At 37.6% G+C, this 22693-nt stretch overlaps 2 protein-coding genes across 6 annotated transcripts; both read right to left on the bottom strand.

The window, feature by feature from the left end:
* Positions 1 to 7595: 7595 nt before the first annotated feature.
* Positions 7596 to 11226, bottom strand: LOC128134784 (parvalbumin, thymic CPV3). Of its 4 annotated transcripts, none has more exons than XM_052772924.1 (5): positions 11138 to 11159; positions 10479 to 10546; positions 9982 to 10079; positions 9436 to 9545; positions 7596 to 7875 (listed from the first exon to the last, which is right to left on the bottom strand). In XM_052772924.1, exons 3-5 carry the CDS (start codon positions 10068 to 10070, stop codon positions 7850 to 7852), a joined length of 225 nt encoding a protein of 74 aa, XP_052628884.1. In that variant the 5' UTR covers positions 10071 to 10079; positions 10479 to 10546; positions 11138 to 11159; the 3' UTR covers positions 7596 to 7849. The 4 variants fall into 4 exon arrangements, with proteins under 4 accessions (XP_052628884.1, XP_052628881.1, XP_052628882.1 ...); XM_052772921.1 differs by having other exon boundaries at positions 7597 to 7875; positions 9982 to 10114; positions 11138 to 11226; XM_052772922.1 differs by having other exon boundaries at positions 7597 to 7875; positions 9982 to 10114; positions 11081 to 11191.
* A 7329-nt stretch (positions 11227 to 18555) lies between these two features.
* On the bottom strand, positions 18556 to 21731 carry LOC128134808 (parvalbumin beta-like). Of its 2 annotated transcripts, none has more exons than XM_052772959.1 (5): positions 21659 to 21729; positions 21227 to 21294; positions 20441 to 20573; positions 19539 to 19648; positions 18556 to 19039 (listed from the first exon to the last, which is right to left on the bottom strand). In XM_052772959.1, exons 2-5 carry the CDS (start codon positions 21285 to 21287, stop codon positions 19014 to 19016), a joined length of 330 nt encoding a protein of 109 aa, XP_052628919.1. In that variant the 5' UTR covers positions 21288 to 21294; positions 21659 to 21729; the 3' UTR covers positions 18556 to 19013. The 2 variants fall into 2 exon arrangements, with proteins under 2 accessions (XP_052628919.1, XP_052628917.1); XM_052772957.1 differs by having other exon boundaries at positions 18558 to 19039; positions 21227 to 21297; positions 21659 to 21731.
* Positions 21732 to 22693: the final 962 nt, after the last annotated feature.

The following is a 22693-nucleotide window of genomic DNA, read 5'->3' as shown; positions in this document are numbered from 1 at the left end:
GTCATCCAGCATCACTTAGTGCAGGTAATTCTTTCTCCGTAAATAGATACACTACGTTTATTCTGATTATTTTTCGGGTTTTTTGTCTGGCATATTTAAGATAGTGGCATTTAACTAATAAAGTACTCAAGAAGCTTTTCTGTTACTTTTCAATTCCCGTTTTAATCAAAATTCGGTGTGAACTAAATTATAAGTAAAACCAGCTACATGGTAAGAGATGTATCACTTTGCTTCTCTATAGGAGTATGAAGTTCAGGAATCTGAATACACTGAAGTTACATAATTGCTTAAATAAACACCTAGGTAAGGTATAAAAGATACAGTTGAACATCTCATTCCACCAGCTCATTTAGAAAAGTGGACCAGAAAGCTTTCTTAAAGTTGTGCCAGATTAAATCTGGAAGAAAAGAGTATTTCTCAAGTTTTTCCTTTTTCACTTATGTTCTTATTTCGGTTCCTATCATCACTCTCAGTTTATATTTACTTTCACTGCTAGTGTCATTCTGGACAGTCCTCACCAGCCTCAGAGCTGATGGCTTACTTGAGAACCCAGTTCAGTGCTGTAGGAGCACTGTGTGCAATAAAAATGCTGTAAGACTGCAGTAGTTTAATATTTAATGTCTGTACTCAAAAAGTGAGCAGTGTAAGCAAGATAGAGGTGACTACTATTTCCCCTGGGCTGGCAGAGTCGGCATGCAGCTCTGTCTCACATCCCTACTGCCATGCTATGGCTGCAAACCCTCCTGGTACCTGGCCTGAGGGAGGCAGCTGCCTCCTGTGAGGGAGGGGAGGCACAAAATGGAGGGGGCTGATTCTTGTGAGGGAGGGGAGGCACAAAATGGAGCGAGCTGCCTCCTGTGAGGCAAAAAACAGAGGGAGCTGCTTCCTGTGAGGCAAAAAACAGAGGGAGCTGTTTCATGTGAGGGAGATGAGGCACTAAATGGTGGAGACTGCTGTCTATGAGGGATGGAAGGCACAAAATGGAAGGATTTGCTTTTTGTGAGGGAAGGGAGGCACAAAGTGGAGGGGGCTGCCTCCTATGAGGCACAAAACGGAGCAGGCTGCCTCTTGTGAGGGAGAGGAGGCACAAAATGGTGGAGACTGCTGTCTATGAGGGAGGGGAAGCACAAAATGGAAGGATTTGCTTTTTGTGAGGGAGGGGAGGCACAAAATGGAGGGGGCTGCCTCTTGTGAGGCACAAAATGGAGGTGCTGGCTGGCTGTGAGGTCTGGTGAGCCAGGTCGGCAGCCATTCTGAGGCCCTCTCAGACTGGTTCGCCATGGAGTTTGAATATGTGAATGTAGTCTGTCTGCAGACTCCCTTTCCGTGGGTGCAGAGCTCATTACAACCCTGGGTGTCACCTTTCCTGCCTGCATGCATGGCATTTAACCCAAATCTCTCAAGAGCTGAGCAGCTCCCCGTGTGCGGACTGGACAGGTAGGAGCAACACAACAGGCTGAGCCATAGCAGCAGACAGAGCATTTCCAGTTAGCACCAGCCAGGTCTTAAACAGCTGTAGGAAATGTTTCCAAAGCTGCAGAGAGAATCTGATCTATAACTTAATGCAGGTGTTTTCAGAGAGCCCATGGCAGAAGGTGATTCCTGCCTCTTCCCAGCACAAGAAAGCAGGATGGGGAAAGGTCCTGCTGTGCTGAGCTCCATGGGGTTTCCCTGAGTAGGGGCTGAGTAAGGATCAGGCCAAATGTGTCAGGATGAGGCATCCAAATGCAGTAATTGTCACTTCCTACCCTACACCTGTGAGTTAAAATTCAGCAGTGTGCGCAGATCAGCCCTTTAGAGTTATGGTCTGTCCGTCTGAAGGCTGCAGCGCAGACGAGACAATTTCTGGGAACATCCAGTCAGGATTGAATACATCAAATGAAAAAAGCAAAGTCCCCCTTCTTGCTTGTGCTATACTACAGAGCAGGGTAGAGTGGTGATCAGGACTGCAGGCCAGAGGGGAGGTTAATTTCTTTATACTACTCACTTAAAGCAGAACATGGAAATTCTTAAAACCTGGTGGTACTGGTGGTCAAGTTAATTAATTTCTTACCAAAGAAATTATAAAACTGCAGTGACTGTGGATTTTGGCTTGTGTTGAGTCAAACCTTTAGACGTGTGTTTGTTCAGGTCTTAATGCAATGGAGATCTTGGTCTATGACTAGGGTGACTATTTACTGCTGTAATACAAACACTGTTGCAAGGGATATATTGTGGAGGCATGTATGGTTGGACAGTGGATGCTTACTGTAATTGGTGATTGCTAAGGAAGGTGTTTCAGTGCCAAACTTTCTCTAGGAAGGGAATTAATGTACATGTAGTGATTTCTAAAATATAATTCTGCTCAATGTATCCTCATCAGTAACTTGACATCGCTTTTGGTGGAAGTATCTGTGAGAATCTACAAAAAGTACGTGATAACAGATTCAATTAAATTATTACATTTCTAATGTACAAATCAACAGGGCAGGAAGAAACTTCGATTGTGGTTCCAATTTCATCCCATCTTCTTAATTGTATGTGCAGTAACACCACACCTTGACATTTGCAAAGTGGAATCAGATCACCCCGAGTTTGAAATGTGATTCCTAGCCCATGATTATGTAAAATTAAACTGCTGCACAAGTATGTTGGGAATTTGACAGGACAACCCCTGCAGCAAGAGACAAATAATTAACAACATTATGAGTGCTTTCCAATGTATTAAAAAAAATTATGTAGGAGTAAGAAATAGTATTGTGTGGTCGTACATTTTGGTTTGTTGAGCCTATTTCTAGGTCCTGTTTTGAGCATTTCCGTCAGCTGCATAGTAGCAGACTTAACAAAAAGGTATACTCTAAATCACTCTGGGTGTTAGAGCTGACAGCTGTAAATAAATACAGCTGACAGCTCAAATAGCTGTTCCATTGACAGTATGTGGTCTAAATGTGTTAACAAATGTGTAGACTCAGCAGTTTGGGATTAGTTTAGCAAATAAATTACAAAATAGCGCTGTGATCCAGCAAAAAGCACAATGCCCGTCTATCCCTGGTCTGCACGCTTTGTTAATACTGTAACAGGCCTTTGTAGCTCTATGTGAAAATGCAACACTGCAGCTAGATGCCGGTGTCCTGCTAAGAGTATCATTCATCTTCCCCAGATTTCTTCTTAGTGTGATGTCAAGGAATGTGAGCAACTATCTGAGTGTCGTGGTGAGTAGAGATGGTTTAATAATGGATGTATTTGCTTTGTAGGATCAGAGACTTCATAAAGGAGGGTAGTAATTTTACACTAGCTTTGGTTATGATTAAGGATACAGAGTTACTGAATAGCAGTAAAAAACTACTTTCACACAAAACTTGAGATATTTAAATGTTTTTATTTGTTCGATGTGTTTAACAGGAATGCCTAGAGTGTTGTTACTGGCCTGGATCTGTAGTACATGTGAAAGAAAAGCTGGGAAGAGAGGATGAGGAAGGGGCTAGACAGTTAAAAGGATTTCAGCTCTGAAGATGAATTATAGTAATATGTTAATTATTTCTCTGCTGATCACAGCAAGAAATGGGAGAGAGAATTACGTAAAGAACTATGTCATAGTTTGACATATTTAAGGCATGGTGTTTTTTATGCATAGAGATTGAATAAAGCCACTATTTATTCTTTTATATTTTGATTTTAACTATTCACAGACAGGGTAACATGGCACAAGGTATTATGGGGTAAATAATGTGAACACGAAATGGAACTCTGGAGACCTGTATTTTCATGGAATCACAAGTATTCTGGTATTTTCTAAAATGTATTTTTATAGTTGTGTCTACTGAATAATTTTAGTATATAATGTACAAGTGGTAATTCTGATAACTAGTTGCAACTTTTATTGCAATGCGTAAGCACGTTTGTGAGTAGTAGCTGATTTCTGAATGCTGCCTCTCGTGACAAATCTTTGTAGTGAATGCAGTTGACTAATGCAGTCCTTATTTCCATCCCATTCATTAAATATATGATTACAGAAAGTGGCTGCTCATTCCCTTCAGTGAGCACCCATATCCACATATTAAATGCTGCTTAAATACAGTAAATATCTTTAATTTTTCCTTCCTTGTCAGTCAATAAAGCCCTGCCCAGGAGCTTTCTCAATTACAAGTGCCTACTTGAAACAATTGGTATTCTACATACCATGTCTCTAGAAGAATGCTTACTGATGGCATTTTGGTTTAGGCCATGGAGAAGACAGGTATCTTTGTCAGTGAGTAAATCCAGTTTAACTTATCCCTATCACATGTTTTACAAGAGCATTCAAAAATATGATTTAGCATTTCAAGGATTCTAGGGAAGTTGTTTTAACTTTAGAATTTTCTTCCACTTCAGAAATCCTACAAATGAACAAGTTTTCCTTTACTTAAAATGTTCTTCCACAGAGAACAGTAATCTGCTGGAGTAGCTGCTGTACTATTAAGTTTTTTTAAGGTATTTTTTTCCTGATGGAAATGCATGGAAAGATTTCCTTTAACTGCAATACTTTGTGTGTTAGAGACATCTCAGAATATCTCAAGTAGAGTAAGTGGGTTGTATTTTTTCTGTTTGGTGCTGTAGTGCACAACTTGTATACAATAATAAGCTATAAACAATTGAGACATGTTTTGAATTAGTAATGATGAACAAGATTTTTCTAAAGCCTTTACATACAAAATAGTTAAAAGGATACGTATCAGGCCAAGAAGCGCTTTCCTAGTCTTTTTGTTACTTGCCTCTTGATTGGGCCCAAGTACATTTTGTAGTTCAGATGTTCTACAGGAACTTCAGATGCAGACAGCTGTGATACATTCTTCTTTCTGGGAAATTAATGAGGTTCTAATTTCACTCAAAAAATTGTGGACCAGGGCACCACATGAATCTTCTGTCCACCTCTGTCCAGTGACCTGCTCCAGCAATGTGTTGCATCTCAGTGGAGAATAACAGAATTTGTACTTTGCCTCTGGGTTTCTTTGTCTAGGTCCATGGTGCAAAGGCTGACACATTGAGAGGAGCTAGGGTTCAGAGTGCAACAGCAACTGGAAAATTCTTTATTTTACATGCATTTGCCTGCCTGATGTAATATGATTAGTCAAGGTCAGGACACTTAATTGTCAGTGAAATGAAGAGCGATTTGTTTGTTACATGTTGTCGTGGTTTAAGCCCAGACAGCAACTAGGCACCACGCAGCCGCTCGCTCGCTCGCTCGCTCGCTCTCACCACCCCCCGGCCCAGTGGGATGGGGGAGAGAATCGGCAGGGAGCAAAAAAAGTAAAACTCGTGGGCTGAGATAAGAACGATTTAATAACTAAAGTAAAATAAAATGTAATACTAACAACAATAATAATACAATATAATAATAATAATAGTAATGAAAAGGAATATAATAGAATTTTTAAAAGGGAAAAAAACCCAACCCCAAGAAAAGACAAGTAATGCGCAATGCAGTTGCTCACGACCCGCTGACCAATGCCTGAGCAGCGATCTGCCCGTCTCAGCCAACTCGCCCCAGTTTCTAGACTGAGCATGACGTTCTATGGTATGGAATATCCCTTTGGCTAGCTTGGGTCAGCTGTCCTGGCTATGCTCCCTCCCAGCTTCTTGCACACCTACTTGCTGGCAGAGCATGGGAAACTGAAAAATCCTTAACTTAGGGTAAGCGCTACTTAGCGACAACTAAAACATCAGTGTGTTAGCAACATTATTCTCACACAAAATCCAAAACACACTGTACCAGCTACTAAGAAGAAAATTAACTCTATTCCAGCTGAAACGAGGACATGTGAACTCCTCCAAGACCCTTCTGTCATCAGACTGGTTTTGTTGCCAAGAACACTATTTCTTGTGAATGCCCTGTGACATCCATCTTATGCTATGAGAATCTCCATGGGTCAGATCCTCAGCTTGTGTAAATCTGAGTAACTCTGTTTAAGTCACTGATACTCTAGTGATTTATGCCAGGTGAGCATATTTCATGATGTTGAGAAATACTATTAAAATTCTATGTTCTTTTTTTATCAGTTTGTATTATTTTTGCACAATAAAAAGAAAAATGTGATGACAATATTAAATTCTCACATGTACTGAGTATACCAACTTACAAACAACTTGTACGCCAAATTAAGCTGCTTGAAAACATTTTGAAATGGCACAAAAATTCTGTTTTCAATCGTCAACTGTTAAGAATTGTGGATTAATATATACATGTTTCTTTAAAAGGCAGTAGGTGTTTCTTGGCTGGTTCTCCAGTACTTGGCTCCCAAAAGAGTAGATGGCTGCAGAGGAGACATAGAGGTGAATACTCGGGGATGAATCATTATAGAATTTGTATTGGTGCAGCTGTCTAGGGTGTCTTGGAGGGTGGCACTCCACGAACTTTTCTTCACACTGAGTAAAGGAGTATTTTAATTTATTTAACTGCTTTTGCTTTGATGATGAACATGTTTGAGGCCAACAGGAATTTTTCAGTTACTGTTTTGTTAGGTTTGCAAAATACAGGTTGGGAGAGAGAAAAGGGCCTAGCATATTGAAGCATTAGCCATATGCCCTCTGTCTTTGTGACTTTGTTGCTCTGAAAGATATATAGCCCTTCTCACAAGCGCATTCAGATTCTTTAGTCTCTTACCCAGCAATAGCTGGTTATCTCATAAACAATTCAGCTCTGGTTTTGGTGTTTTTCTGCACAATGACCAGTATTTATAGAGACTTTTGGAAAGAAAGAAATGTAGTTAATTTTGAATGTTGTCATTTGCAGCAAAGGAAAAAATGCATTGAAACTGCAGTGACTAAACCATTCACTTTGCTGAAAAGGCTTCTGTTTTGTTCTAGTGACTCCTACAAGCTGCATGTGTATGAACTGCAGTATATAGCACTTGTTAATGTTGCGAAGCAAGTGAATATATAAATACTCCACCAGAGCATCTGAACATCTCTCTTTTCTAATGACTGAATTGTTTGTTCATAAAAAGACATTTCTTCAGCATCCCCAGAGATGCATGCTTTTGTGAAGGACATTTTTAATATGGCAGACGTAGCCTGGAAATACCAGGTAGAGTACATTGGAGCTTTCTCAACATGCATTTCTACAAATCCTTCCTCCACACTTTTAGTCCTCCCTATTGAGAAAGCTAGAAAATACCACCAAGAAGGTATCTGTTGCTTCCCATCTGCTTTTTAAAGACTCACAGTTATCTGAAACCTCAAGTCCACATAGGCTTTCCTTTTAGTTCTTTCTGCAGGAAAGCATGTGGTTTTTACTTTCTTGTTCTCTTAATTGGCTGATGTAAAAAGAGCGGTTTGAAACTGCAACAGTCTCATGTAGAAACCACTTCTTAAGCAAAAACGTATGACTGCTTTTCACTTGGAAGTCAGTGTGAGATTTTATCCTCACCTACCTCACAATTATATCTGAGCTCCTAGACTTTGTGGAAGAGCTGAGTCTTTTGAGAACTTCAAGATTAATCCAGAAGGCCTATGGTAAACAGAACTTCCACTGATTTCAAAAGATGTTCCATATGTGAAGGTCTGAAAAGAATCAAGATCTTGGAGGGATTAACAGTTTAAGAATTCACATGTTTCAGTTTAGCAGTCAGAAAAACAGACACAAGCTACAGTATGTGATTAATTTTTATTGGATATTTTTAAGGGAAGTGTCTGCTAAAGTAGAGTTTAGAACATGGTAAATGGTCCACACAATGAAAAAAAAAAATCATTAATCAGTGTTTCATTATGTTGCTAAGGCAATGAAAAAATAACAGACACTGTCAAGGTAAATAAGGAACTCCTGACTTTCAAGGTTTTGGAGTGTCTCATGTAGATTCATCCCAATTCTATCTTGTTTGGTCCTTTTGAACCTCTAAGACTGCACCATTTCCTGGAATTCTGCAAAAGATAAGAGAATATTTACAGTAGAAATACTAAAATGAAAGTATTAGGAGTAAAAGATTAGTGGCTTATCAAGAAATTTAGAATAAGAATGAGCAGAAAACAATTACCTGATAGATGACCAGAGGAGAAGAAACATGTATGGAAGAGAGACATTGCCTAAACTTCCTCTTCTAAACAGCAGATGGAAAGGCAGTGTTTTGCTGACATTTATAAGGAATAATAAAATGTTCAGAGTAGTTTTAGGCTTCTCTGCATAATACTGATCTTAGGCAAAAATAATGGAATGGCTAATATGGAATTTGAGTAAGAAATATTTAAGAGCTGACGTAGAATGAAAAGTGAGTCCATGGGTCTTATTAGCTGTTTGTAATGCTTCAGCAGTTGAGAAGTGTTGATTTAGAGCACAGTCTAAAATTGAAAACATTGTGCAGCTCCATGTGGTATGATACTGAAGTATTGTGTTGTACAATAAGATATTGTTATTTGGAACTTTTAAATGTTTGGCTTCTGTGAGTTAGAGTATCTGATCAGTCCCGTCCTTGAATGACTGTATTGGTATATAGATTGCTTCTTAAATCATGTGTGTTTATTCTGGCACATTTCCTAAGGAACTGGATTTAATTCCTTCCAAAGAAAGAAACAGATGAGTTCTGTCTTCTTAGCACAGTGAGCTAGGGAATCTGCACACCAGCACATTCCCTGCATGCTATTCCCTAAGCCCCTTTCATGCTCGTCTAGGCAGCTTGCTTCTCTCATGGGGTGAGTTGCCATTGGCTGCAAGCCTTTTGTGTGAGTGTGTTCTTCCTGTTCTAAATGGGACACAGAAATATGGAATTATGAGAGCAGGAGTTTTCTGCACTGAGCAGCTATTAAATCGCACCGGCATTTCCATGGGGTGAGTGCAATATGCTGCTTCCTAAACCAGCTGCTTCTTCCTATCTGATCCTTAACCTGCCACTGAAGATAAACAGCATCCATCCCCATGCACAGAGCCTGTTGTGGGATCTCGTGTCAGGGTAGTGACACTTGCTCATTCTCTTCTCCTCATTATGCAAAACAAATATTGAACTATGTGCTGCTAGCTCTTGCGTATTGTGAATGATTTCACTGACTAGTGGACTTTCTGTTGGGACATAAGTGCTGTAAATGAGCTGATACATGTGCTGTTGATTCTCCTGTGTAGAGCTGGTTCTTTTGTCCTTGAGTTTACATTTGTGCATTATACGTGATGCTAGTGCTGCCTTATATCAGAGTAAGTGGGAGGAGAAATAAGAGGCAGTTTCTTTCAAAACAACTTGAAATTTGTGAGTGAGTGGCAATGAGAAAGTTCCTTAGGGCAGCCTAGGTGGGGGTTTTTGACTTGCTTGTGCAAAAAGAGTTGCAGAGATGAACCTGTAAGATCAGGGACTGTTTCTGCCCTTAAACAGGTTGCTACTGCAAGGGTTTCAGTAAAATCACTGCAAGTACATTAATGTACCATCAACATAAAAGAGACTAGCACATCGTTACAACACATCCTGAGGAGCCTTATTCTATGTATAAATAAGTTAATACCTTCGGCCCCAATTTTACCATCCCCATCATGATCTGCAGCTGCCAAGAAGGTCTTTGTTTCTGAGGTGGTTAACACTCTGGCTCCACACTCAAATCTCTGAAGGAAATACCTAGGAAGAAAACAGCTGTGATTATGATTTCCACAGAATATTATGCTTTTATGCTGGCTGTATAATCAAACTGATAGCTGTCTATAAATAAATTATTTACCACAATAGCCAAGTCCTCCAAACACTGCTTTGTTTGACAAGCTAAATCTTAGTCATATACGTTTCTGCTTTGTAAGTCCAGCCCTGATACAATTGATTCAGCCCACTACCAAAATCCAGCCCCAGGGAGTTATTTTTTTCTATACTGAGTATTAAAGGCAGGTATTTACTAATTTGTTTTTCTCTGTAGGGATTATCTACTTAAATATACCTTTCACAATCTGCTGAATGTTGTATCAATGTTCAGCATAACTTGTGCTCACATTTACAGAACAGTTCTGGAAAGAAAAAAGTGCTGATTTTTTGATAGCTTCTAAATAGTTAACAAAATCCTTACTTGAGCTCATCTTCCTCAATAAAGCCACTTTGATCATTGTCGAGAATCCGGAAGATCTCCTTGAGCTGGCTGCTACTCTTTTTAGACATCCCACTGATCTGAAAGAATTTTTTGGGACTAAAGGAATCTGGAGCTGAAAATAAATTAATAAATAAATTAACCCCAGACCACTGCGTTCACTGTTCCTAAATGGTCTGAGGATGCTGCTTTGTTACGTTTTAATTGTTCTAAACATGAACGATAGATAAAGCCTGTCAAAGAATGAATTTTGCCATACTGCACCATACCCCCTAAACATCAAAAAAAAATCACATGGGGATAAGTTACAAACTGACAATATAAACCAGTCATGAACAAATATACTGTGACAGCTAAGTAAAGAGATTACAGAAATCTGTTTACAGTATGCGCGTGTTCAGTATTCCTTTGGGACTGAATTAAACTTGCCATGTGTTACACAAAATAATAGATTTTTAGAGTTTTAATTGTTTTCTCACCTTGGCAGTCCCGCAGAGCAGCAGCAATATCAGAAGGGCTTAGAATGTCTGTAAGGCTCATTTTAAACCTGTGCAAAATAGTATATTGCAAACAGATTTGTGAAATGCAAATGCATCTTACAACAAATTGGTTTTTCTGTGTTTCAAAGAATACTATATGGCTAACAAGACTTCTTAAGGGTAGATGAATCTAATTGGTTGAACTGACATCACTGCTATTCCTAAACAAATAGAAGGTTTAGTACATTACTTTCTTAAAAATAGCAGTGCTGAAATAATACTTTTTAATGAGATGGATTACATAAATGGGGTTGTGAGTTGATGATCAATTTTTTATCACTTAACTGCATCCTATTTAAGTACAGCACGTTTTTAAACTCTATGTAACTGTTAATCTAACAATTAGTCTTACTGGAATGCATGGCAATACAAATAACAGTATATGCAGTGGAAGAAAGAAAGTGAAGAAGGTTTGCTTCTGGTTTCTCCCCCAACAGCTCTGAAGAATAAAAAGAAAACTGATACTTATCTATATAAGGTCCATCCATATGTAATTCCAGCAATTAAAATAAAAATCTTAGAACGATGGTTATTGTACTTACTACTGGTGCAGCTCTGCACAGTAATTTAATTTAATTAATCTCAAATCAGCTGCTCACCTTTATAGTTTTCTCAGCTAGGTAAAGGAAAAATAGCTGAGGAGATACCAGGCAAAATAGTAATGTTGGCTCTGGCTTGCCACTCTGGCTTATAAAGGATTCAAAAGGTGACAATAACCACTACTTAGGTTACTGTTTCATGGATCAAATGTTTGATTTGAGACCTAGCTCAAATTTCTTCCTTAACTAATTAAACTTTTCTTTCTATTTATATCCTAAGATAATATGGACAAGAAGAACAGTTTTTTAAATAAATCCACTTGTGCTTAATTAAGTACAACTCTGCCATCAAAACATAGCCTTTCAATCTCCAAGTATGCTAAAGATTTTCAGTTAACCTCTGGACCTTAAAGTCGCTCCTCGGAAGATGACTCCAGCAGTCAAATCCTTATGAAAAGAAACTAGTTTGTTTTCCCCAAGTCTGTTGATCCTTTGGAATGTATAAAGGAAGTTGGAGATGAAAGATCAGAGGTGACAATGTGTCATTCTGACAAAGATAACTTGTCACTAGGATAGAGGAAAGCATGCTATAATTTGGGGTGATCTTTCTACAGTAAGCTTCATTTCATATTTCATGACCATTTTCTAAATTACAGTGCTGTCCCTAATCAGGGGTGGAACAGAAACCAATGCCTTCAGTAACAGCAAAACTCTGAAACTAGGTAAAGCTGAATAAGCTAGTCTTGTTGTCTGTATTCCTTGGAAGATTATATATAATCAGATGGCCTACTTAATAATCTATTTTGAATATTTTAAATTCATGAAATCAATAATAGACTTGAAGTTGTAGGCATCAGATTTTGTTAGTATGGAGATTTATATACATTTTACAACACACACTCTCACAATCTATTTCCTTAATATGAAATTAAAATTATAGGTATAAATAAGTGGGGGTTTATTATATATTTCAAGAGCGTTAATTTTGGAAAAAAAAACTTAAGAAAATTTGGAACAGCAGATATGACGTTTTCCTTCTCGGACAAAAATCTATTTCCATCTTTAAGGGGGTTTATGTGGACAAAATTCTAGGATGAAGACCAATAAAAACCACGTGTATTTTGATTAGAGTTTATTGTATAACAGTCTATTATGGTATCTAAAGTAATGTTCTCCTGATACATGAGCATTGGTTTATTTTTTATGGAAATAGCACGGTATGCTAAACAAGTAATATTTTTTTTATAGTAGCAAAAGTTACAGATTATGCTGTGGAGTAGAGTAGTAATGTATCTAAGCCTTGTTGTAAGTTAATGGACTACAGTGGGTTTACTCCTGGTTGGTTTAATGACAGTGAGAAAAGTATCAAGCATAGCAATTGTTCCATAGCACTTGTTTGTCTGAATTTGAATAGAGAAATACAAGGTATAATTAACACGAAAAAGCAGACATCATTTAATGATACTTTTACCTTTTTTGCTAACTCTTTTGTGCGCAAAAGAAAGTGGCATAAATCACAAATAATGACTTACCTTTAATCACAAGCATCAGTTGTCTAGTAACGAAAGAATGCTCTCTTCTATCTCTTTCAGTAGGAAAACTATAGTAATCTGGAAGAACACTTTCCTGTTAAACCCAAGAACTGTGTGCTGTTGTAAATTAGTATTGTCTGATTAAAACAAATTGAACAATGCTGATTTGTACAAGTTGAAGAGCTGATCTCAGGTCTTTTGGTGTTCTTTATCTTTGTTCAGTGCTACATATTCATTTTGCTTTCTGTCTGAGATTTGCATGATATTATGATCTATCAGACAGTGGTAGTGGGAATGGAGCACATACTGTGCTTTCTACAGAATCATCCTGAAATAGCTTTCGTCCTTGGAGGTACCTTTTTGCACTCTGTTGTGAATTTTCTCCTTTATGATCATCTCAAGTTGATAGGAGTTTTAACAGAAGGGTTTTTTACTGATTCCTCTTGGCATTTTTACTGCCAAGATGTTTCTAGAGAAAAGTGGGTTTTTTTAGACCTCTGTGATAGTGCCATAGATGTTACTTTATAGTAGACTTCCTTTATTTCTGCTTGCTCCTACATACTGCTCATTGTGCTGCTTGCTTTGTTTAAACTTTTGACTTGCCATACAACACTAATTATTAAAAGCTAATGAGAATGAGGAAATTGAAATGAAATAGAGGAAAATGACGAGGTCAAGGCAAGCATATAATGTGTATGCTCAAAATATTTCTGCAACTAATTCAGGCTTTGTATTAAAATATAAGCACCAAATGTTCAAAGAATGGCATCTGGTTACCTCATACACTTTGCCATGGCACACAGGGTGCTGAACTGTTTTTACATGCATTCAACAGTAGTAAAGTAGCCAGAATTAGTATTATATTAAAATATGATTGCAAATAAAAGTGAGCTGATTACTACAGTAAGTTCACTATTATTGCTTACGAAGGGATCTTTTAATGTTTGAAATTCAACACTGACAACAAAAGTGATGCTAATCCTGGCTGAAAGATGGTTTACAAAAGCCTAAAAGAGCCGAATTTCAGAATCAAGTTGATGTCACTGTATATTGATACAGATGGGAATCTAGGGTTACTGGTTTTTATTTATTTATTAATGACACTTCATCTGAAGTACAGGTTTCCCTCCACTACAATTAGAATGAAATAATCAGGGATGAGTATACTATCTAAAGGGATGTTTTAATTAGATGATCTATTTTACAGCTAAATTATCTGCCCGTTTTCCTTACTCCTGGGGTATGTGTTAGCTTAAGTGATTGTAATCACATTAGGGGTTAAAAAACTGAGATCAATAAAAGAAATTTTCTAAAAGATATTATGCAACCAGTGTAATGCTGTAAAGAAAATACATGATAATTCAACCAGAACAACAGCTGCTAGGTAATGGGCAGTTAACAACAGAGCAAAATCTGGTACAGAATCTGAGTATCGCACAGTTTCCAGGAATGTTTAGCACTTGTTCCTATGAAATTCAGAAAAATTATTAAATTTTTTGTTTGTTTATTTGTTTTTGGTTTTTTTGCTCTACTAGGGACATCTGAAAGTGGTATTGAGTTGTTCATCTGAAGATTTAAGTACTTGTATAACTTTACTTCTGTTGTTTTCCCCCAATGTGTCTCTATTCACAGTATATACAGGAATATTAAAGCCATTTTTTTGGTTTCAGACTTCCAGAATTAGTCTTGAAGGTGTAGTTCTGAGAACTACAGAACATTCATATTGGTAGGTTCTTGCTAGAAGTCTAAACATATAAAACAACTGTTTTCAAATAAAGTACCATTCAATTCTGTAATAAGTAGAGGAAAGTTTTATTTTGGCAAATCATTGACAGGTTGTGGACTAGTCTTGTACTCTTTGTGTTCTGTTTGGTCAAAAGTACAAAGTTAATTAGCAGTGGCAATCAACCAAATACATGACTTCAAGTAGATGCAAAAGAAACATCAGCAGTTGTCTCAGGTGAGATCAGAGGAGAGGTGTTAACCTGAGACCAACTACAATAGTGTAAAGAGATGCTGTAGCAGCTGTTCTAAAACCCACACAACTCCATCTTTCAGCCCTGGTTGTGTTAGGGCCAGAACAATTGTATCATGATCCTGGATAACAGATTCTGCCTTTCTAATGAATTTGGAAGTAACTAAAATAGACAGTCAGTAACCTATGTGGTTGATCATTACTGTTGATGTCTCAATGGTGATGGCAGAGAATCCTAGTGTGAATATAGCTATAATCATTGAAAAGGGCCTTTACAACAAAATGAGTTATATCCTGCCACTTAAAGTTGTCTCTTAAGGCACATGCTTTAATCATATAGAAATAATTAAATAATTACAGAATCCAATTTGAATGGTTGTTTGGGCCATAGTCTCTTACCATATTTAACAGAGAAGTTTAAGAACATAATTTAGTATTTGACTTTTTTGGTACTGTGCATTATTACAATGAAGGATGAAATCCAGGCCTTGGAAGCCTCAGTGACAAAGCTTTCTTTCCCTATAGCAAGTAGAGGATATTAACCCAGAGCACAGAGCAGAGGTCAGGACTGTAGAACCCAAGATACAACATACAACCTGCAGCACTGTGGGTCTGGAGCTAAACGACGACAGGTACTTCTCTCATGTTAGAAGAAACGTCTTGTGTACTTTCCCGAGTTTAAATTACGTCCTTATCATTCTGTGTAAATGAGATTGATTTGTGTTTGAAAATGATAGCAGAACAGACTAACTTAACTGATTAATAGCGTAACTAATTCATAGAGATTGGTCTGATCAGGATATTTTTTCACTTAAAAAGCTGTCCTGGAAGATCTCTGCTAGCATTTGATATGCTATGTGTTTGTCTTTAAATGCACTTGCAAGTGCTTCTGTGACTCAGTAACACAACTTCCTGCCTCTGACCCTAAATGTAATTGTCTAAGATGTTTCTGCCTGCTGTCAGCATTATAGACAGTGTCAGACAGAATGATCTTTAAAAGCCTAATTGTTCAGGTTTTCTGTGTATTTTAAGAATAACTGTGCCCTAAGGTTGGAGGCTGTGAAATAATCTGGATGCTGCCTTTTGTGACATGTAAAAGATACGTACAGTGGTACTATACTGTTACCAAAGGCTTTTTGCACATGGCTGTAGTCTATATTCACTGACTGTCCCCATTGATGTCAGTGGGATTTCTGCCATTAATTTCAGCAGTAGGAGGATGTATAACCCTTAGTGAGGTATAAAGTAAAAATACCCTATAATTAACCTTATCATAAGTAATCATCAAAAGTCACTTGTTTAACAGAAATGGCTTTCTAAATAAAGGAGAAGCAGGTGTCTAGATTCAGACAAGCGCTTAAAACACATGCATAAAGCATGTGACAAAATTCCATTGACAAAAGGCAACCACATATTTAGGGACTCTGGTAGAAAGGGTTGGGTAGACATATTTGCAGAATACAGACCATGGTCTCAGACCTCCAAATTTATGATTCCAGAAGAGTGTTCTTCACTTTAAGGGAGCTGTGTGGGAATGTATGGTTATGATCATGCAACAGTCTTTCCAGCTGTGGCCTTACAGGCACAATTTGAAGAGCTTTCTTAAAGCACATGATAAGCAGTTACAGAAATTTCACAGTACCTGACAGCCTGTGTGAGTGAGAGACAGAGAAGAAAAAGTAAGTAAGTAAGTGTATTCTTGTAGACAGAAAACAGCATTTTCTCCACCAATCTGCTTAGTGGTAATACTGAAAGAAGGAAGGGTCTAAAAACGTCTCTAGTCACAAGCTCTTCTTAACTTTCTGGAGTGATCACTGAAGCTGATATCAGAATTACCTTGTCATTAATTTTTTACTGTTCTTAATGGAATGGTAAGTGGTGAAATTGTCTTAGATTTGTAGACCTAGCAGGCTAATCAGTGTGGAAGTGTGGTTAAATAAAGGAGCTGCCTGCTAACTCAAAAATTATCTGTCTGTGCCTTTCTCTCTCCTTTAGCCATTAATAGTGGTATGATGCTTGAAGATCTTCAGGTGACCCATATTACATGGTGAAAATATAAAACATAATATCAGCTGAGATACATAGCATTTTCTGACAATAATGAGAGTTTTTAGCTCTGCAATCGGACTGCAGTTACTAATTCCTCAGAATTTCCTTTGTTTATTGCTCTCCTGAGATGACATTGAAATCATAAATGTGAACCTGTTTGATGGATAATTCTTTTTTCACTGTTAAGGAAAATTCTACAATATTAGGGCCTGATTAATTAATTAGAGTTAATGGAAATATATTTTTGGCATGAGCACATTACTGAGTATTCATTAAGGTCCTGTAGATTGCTTTAGTTTTGTGTAATATGATGATTTCCCCAACATTGTACTGATGTTTCCTTCCTTCTCCGTAATGTCTTATCATAAATGCGTTATGCATCAGAACCACTATAACATTAGCAGGTAATTTTGAAATTAAGATTTTTGATCTTAAATAGCTCCAACAAATACAGTACAAGACAGTCATCGTACAGGTTTTTGCAAGATTAATGCCCAAGAACAGACTTTTCAAGAGTTCCACATTTTTCAAAAGGAGTACATAGGAGTAACTATCATGTTGGAAGCATAATGTTCTGGATGATTAAAGTCATCTAGATATTTTAAAAGGGTGTTTGGATATCTGTGTATTTTTATCACATGCATAAGCCTAAAACCCCATACACCGTAATGTCTAGTTAGGTACTGTTAGCAATTAGTTCATTTTTGTAACCTAATTTGATTGTTGCTTGTGTTTGCATTATGACAAATTTGTGATGACATTATCACACACTTTTCAACCAGAACCCTAACTTGATCAGTGCACAAGCTGGTTGAACTTCAGTTAATGAGCCACTGTTCAGAATTTTGCATTCTCCTAATTCCTTATTTCTGTCTTGCTATTTCAATCTGTCTGTAAAGAAAAAAAGTCTAATTTCTTAGCAATTTTTTTATGGTGCTCTTCATCTTGTTGTACTTTCCTCACAAACATTTATGCATTTATTTTTACAACCCTGTGAGATGTGGGCGTTATTTTATCCTCAGTTTTGAGATGGAGAAAAGCAGCAGAACACTGATTACTGCGGCAACCAGGGACTTGATTCTTCAAAGTGCTTTTCACCTAGTTGTATCCAAAACACAGCTCCCTTTGCCTTCAGTTGCATTTGTGAGGGTTGTAAAAACACATCTACTCTAATTAGACTTCCACGCAAAATAAACGAATTAGAATTGTGGTACCAATTAATACTCTTTACATTGATCTTGCAAGAACTCATGTTAGCATAAATCATGTTGGTATGATTAAAGGGTACTGAATCTCTGTTCTGGCTTTCTGTGTGCAGACCTTCAGTTCTCATACTGACAGAGAGGGGAACTCTGGGCTCCTGTCTCCTACCCCTGTGCAGGTAGACCCATGTTTTGCTCCTTTGTATCTCTGTGCCATGGTGTGCAACTTGCCACATACAGCTGGTATGCTGGATATTTAGTGCCATATGGGTGGCACTAAAGGGCATTCAGTGTGCGAAGTGGACCCAACAAAAGGTATTTATTCCCCGACTGCAAACTAGCACCACAGACCTTTTCTGAGACTGCCATCCTGCTCCCAGGATCTGAGGCATAGGGTCGCCTCCTTTGGAAAACAAAATGTTAGCATTCTGTGTTCAGAGGTGATTTAATCTGGCAAAACTCACCAACAGAAGTAGGCAGGTGGGATGCTAGAATTAATTCAAGGAGAATGCCGTTTTAACTTCTTGTAAGTGGAACAATAGCGCCATCAGGTGGGCAGGAAGGCGAGTAATGCCTTGGAGAATTTTGAATGTATTGCAATTTCAGTAATCTAGATTCATCTTGGATCCAGTTGATCATATATTAAAATTGACAGCTTAATTAGTGCTAGGTCCTGCCATTTAATTAGTGTATGGAACACAATCAGTTGCATAAAGAATGCCATAAAAACATACAGAGCATTAAATACACCTCTTGATTAAATACCACCGCTACCAGTTACCATAACCAGGTTTTGCACCTGGACATTTTATTTATTCCAGTTTTTTACAACAGGTGCTAGCTATTTATGCAAACATTGAAAATTAAATGCCCCTCAGAGATGCTTTTGATTTCTTCTTCCCTTAATATTTTTACTTATATCCTTAATGCCAGAAATTCAGATGAGCAGAGTGGATTCCAATTCAGTCTCCCAGTGGTATAAAGACCTTCTGCTTAAAATAATGGGGAACATGGTTTAAGTAGTGCTTGCACTACTTCACATGTTTTCCAGCAATATGAAATCACTTGCCAGCAATTGTTCATGACCTTCCATGTACAAAATGTGTAAATAAGTAGTAGGCTTGCAATAGAAAAGATTGTTTATGGCACAGATATCTTGGTCTTTATTTGACTGCTTGTTAAGATTTGACCAGAGCTTGAAACTCTGAAAAAGAAATAAAAGAATAATAAAATGGGACCACATTTTGTAATCGCATGCTCAAAAAAGTACTTTCTTAATTTTTACAGTTAAAATGGGAAAATAATGATGCTTCCTCTGATAATCATTCCTTAAAGGTAGTACATTGTATACTCATAATAATAGATACTTAAGACAAAGGAAGTGTTGCATTTAAGTGTCACATTGTACCATAGTTCAATGGTAAAAAGCAGTGAAATTATATACCGAAATTTTATAAATATATGAGTTTAGGTTCCAGTCCTGAAAAAATCTCTGTAGATGAAAAAAGGGACTGACCACCTGTAGCCAAGGGCAGAATATAGACTGGCTCCTATGTTAGATCCTCTTTACAGTACAGAGCAGATCTGAGCACCTCAGAATCAGACCCATAACATCCAATGTATGGAGCAGGGCAGCTGCCTAGAGCTAGCCATTAGGAAGTCTCAAAGGCAGGTATTACTCCATTTAATAAAGGCAGTCTTACCATCCACTCCAATTTTACCATCTCCATCACTATCACCTGCTGCCAGGAATGCCTTGGTCTCAGCATCAGTCAAAGCTCTGGCACTGGCTGAGAAATTCTGCAGGAAAAGTCTGTTAAAGGTTAAAGGACAAATGAGTGAGACATACTCAGTACTGAAAGCATTTAGAGTTTGGTATTGGTAATAGCTGTAAAATTCCAAGCCTGATTCAGTTCTTGAGACTATTTCAAAAGCTCTTTGTAAATCATTTTGAATTCAATGGCAAAACTTCCTCTAACTTCAGTGAGAATAAGGGTAAGAAAGTAAGAGGATGTTGCATTATGACATGTAAAAATCCTTAATGACATTTTGGTTTCATTGGATTAAAAAGGCAAAATTAAAACTGATTCCCTAGTTGCAGGGTTCATTCTTCCCTCCTTGTTATCTTTCTTCTTTTCTCCTAAGATGTAGACTCTTAAGAGTGGAAGAATTTTTCTAACCTTACTTTTTAACTTCAAGGTCAGATGAATATGATCTCGAAAATAGAATTCATGTGATAGAAAGAAAGATGAGAGAAAAATAGCCCTTTGAATTCAGTCTAGTAAAAATTCTTGCAGTAATAAAAAGCAAACTCTAGCAGAACTGCTATTTTTATCTTCACAGTCTGTCAGCTACCCCTACATGAAACAAGTATTTTCAGTGCTATCAGAGTGTTTTCTTGTTGTGATCCAGCCTTGCCTTCATTGTTTGTCTTGCAGCTCCTTCAGCACAAGCACACACACACACGCGCACACACGCACGCACACACACACACAGTTGTCTCTCATCCAAAGAGACAGGAGGAAAGGGAGTATTTCTGATCTTATCCTGCATTTTTAGACAATAAAACACAAGCCTGTTGGTAACTCATTTTTTATTTACTTACTTCAGTTCATCTTCCTCAATAAAGCCACTCCTGTCCTGGTCAAGAATTCCAAAGACTTTGGTGAGCTGGTCTTTGGACTTGGAGTTGAGACCCACTTTGACAAAAAAGGTTTTGTAATTGAATGAATCAGCAGCTGAAATAAGCAGGAAGAGATGAAAAAAAGTAGTTAAAGATCTGGAACAAAAAAAAATTAGCTTTTTGGTCAAAAAGCAGCAAACTGTTCTGCAGTACAGTGAGGGTCATTACAAACCCAAATCAACAATCTTTGATTTTCCTGAGTTTATTTCAGATTAGTGGGATTTTTCCATCAATGATCTCTCAAACCTAGAAAGATAAATATTGACTGTGGTCTTCATCATGCAAGAACATACATTTGTAAATAGATACTTCACTCAAACATAATTTCACATAACTTGATAATAAATATTGTGCTTGTATTGAAATCAGCAGGAGCTTTATTATTATTCTCTGAAAAAAACCAGGATTTCAGCCTCTGGATTTTTTCATACTTAAAATTGCTGTTGGGTGCCTGTACCTTGGCTGGCAAAGATTAAAACTTGCATCTATTCCATTACCTTGCCTCCTTTTCCTCTTTTTGATAAAACAGTCAAGGCTGTAATTAGCAAATTAATGTAACAAGAACACCTCACCATGTACCCTGGAGAGGAAATCAACATTATATTGTCTAGCTCATCCTTTCAGCCTTTTCTGTTTCCGTTGGAATTGGGATATTGGGGTAGTGAGGACAAAGGAATTTGATAGATAAATGGAAAAGACAAATGTTACCTTGACAGCTCTGTAGACCAGCAGCAATTTCAGCTTCTGTCAGGATACCAGAAAGAGCCATGTCAAAGCTACTGTAAAACGAAAAATAATGCTGGGTAGAGTTCATATTGATCTTGGTCTATCAGCCTTTGATGCTGCCCCATGAGGACAGCCAGGTTTGATTAGTGGGGCAGTTGCAACCTAGGTCCTGGGGCAAACCAGGGGAGCTGCCCTGCAGGAGCCAACTGTTCCATCCTTTAGTTCAGATACATGTAGTGAGTGCATCTGGCTTGCTGTTATCTCCAGTTAAGTGTTCAGGTGCACAAGCTGAGGACAAAACCAAGCATATTTATAGAACTGCACGGCATTTGAGGATCTTTGGTTATTTCCATGCATTTTTTGTGTGGATTATTGTGATGTCTTCCAAAGCTCTAGAGAAAAGACTGAACTCACCTTGCCACTTAGTTTTCCCCAAGCCAAGAACAGAAAAAACTGTAAGGTAAAATATCTGCAGAGTCCTCTTGGCTTAATTCTTTTTCAAATGACAGATATAATGACTTATATAGACCTTAGTTAAGTCCTCTCGACCTTTTACAGAAGTCCTAGAGCCACGTGATGGCTCAGATACCCCACGGGCTAAGTTACTGTGGCTGACAAGATCTGCTAGCTAATCAGATTGATATTTATATCCCAAAGGAATGTGCATGGTGTTTTAGACAATATATAAGGTTTAGTGGCATACAAAGTAAATCCTCCAGCTTGCATCTGTTTTTAGTCTAGTGAATGATTTTTGATCTGTGAATGAAAAAATATAATTTTTTTTTAATTGCTTAATGATAGCAACAAATGGACATCTTTGTGGTAGGCTTTGACTTTTAAGGGCCCGATCCTGATAGGAATTAACTCATGAAACATTACTCCTGCAATTGCCCTAATAGTCTTCAAATAATACTAATACTGATACCTTTGTAATAGATATATCTGACATACAAGTAGAATCTCACAGGTAAAACTTTTAATTTTACATCAGCCCAAAGTATTTTTAATAAGCAGATATATAAACTTTGGTTACCCAATTACTGAAATATGTACTTTAGACTATAAAAATCTAATATTCAAGACATTTGGTTAGTATTAATTCATTGCATGGTGCACATTTTAAATCATCATCATAATTGTGTCCATTTATAGAATGAAGGTTGTCAGTTATTCAGCAGCACACAGGAGTATGCATCAATTAATGGTAAGGTCTGAAAATGAGCAGTAAAATCTGTGACATTTGATTCTTTCTTTCTGTAATGAAAAAATAAACTTTTGTAAGGATTCAAACAGTAGCTAAGCTCAAGCTGCAGCTTTTCTCTTACTGGTTATTAATAGGATCCTCTGCTCGGCTCTCTCATGAAATCTGTTGGAACTTAATGGCCTTGAGAATGGCTGAAATTGGCCAATGGTGTAAAAAGCCATTGGGAGAACATTTCAGACCCACAC

The sequence above is a fragment of the Harpia harpyja genome, chromosome 21 (genome assembly GCF_026419915.1).
Source record: "Harpia harpyja isolate bHarHar1 chromosome 21, bHarHar1 primary haplotype, whole genome shotgun sequence".
NCBI classification, from domain to species: Eukaryota; Metazoa; Chordata; class Aves; order Accipitriformes; family Accipitridae; genus Harpia; species Harpia harpyja.
Note: the sequence above shows the minus strand (reverse complement) of the source record. Positions and strands in the feature narration are given on the sequence as shown.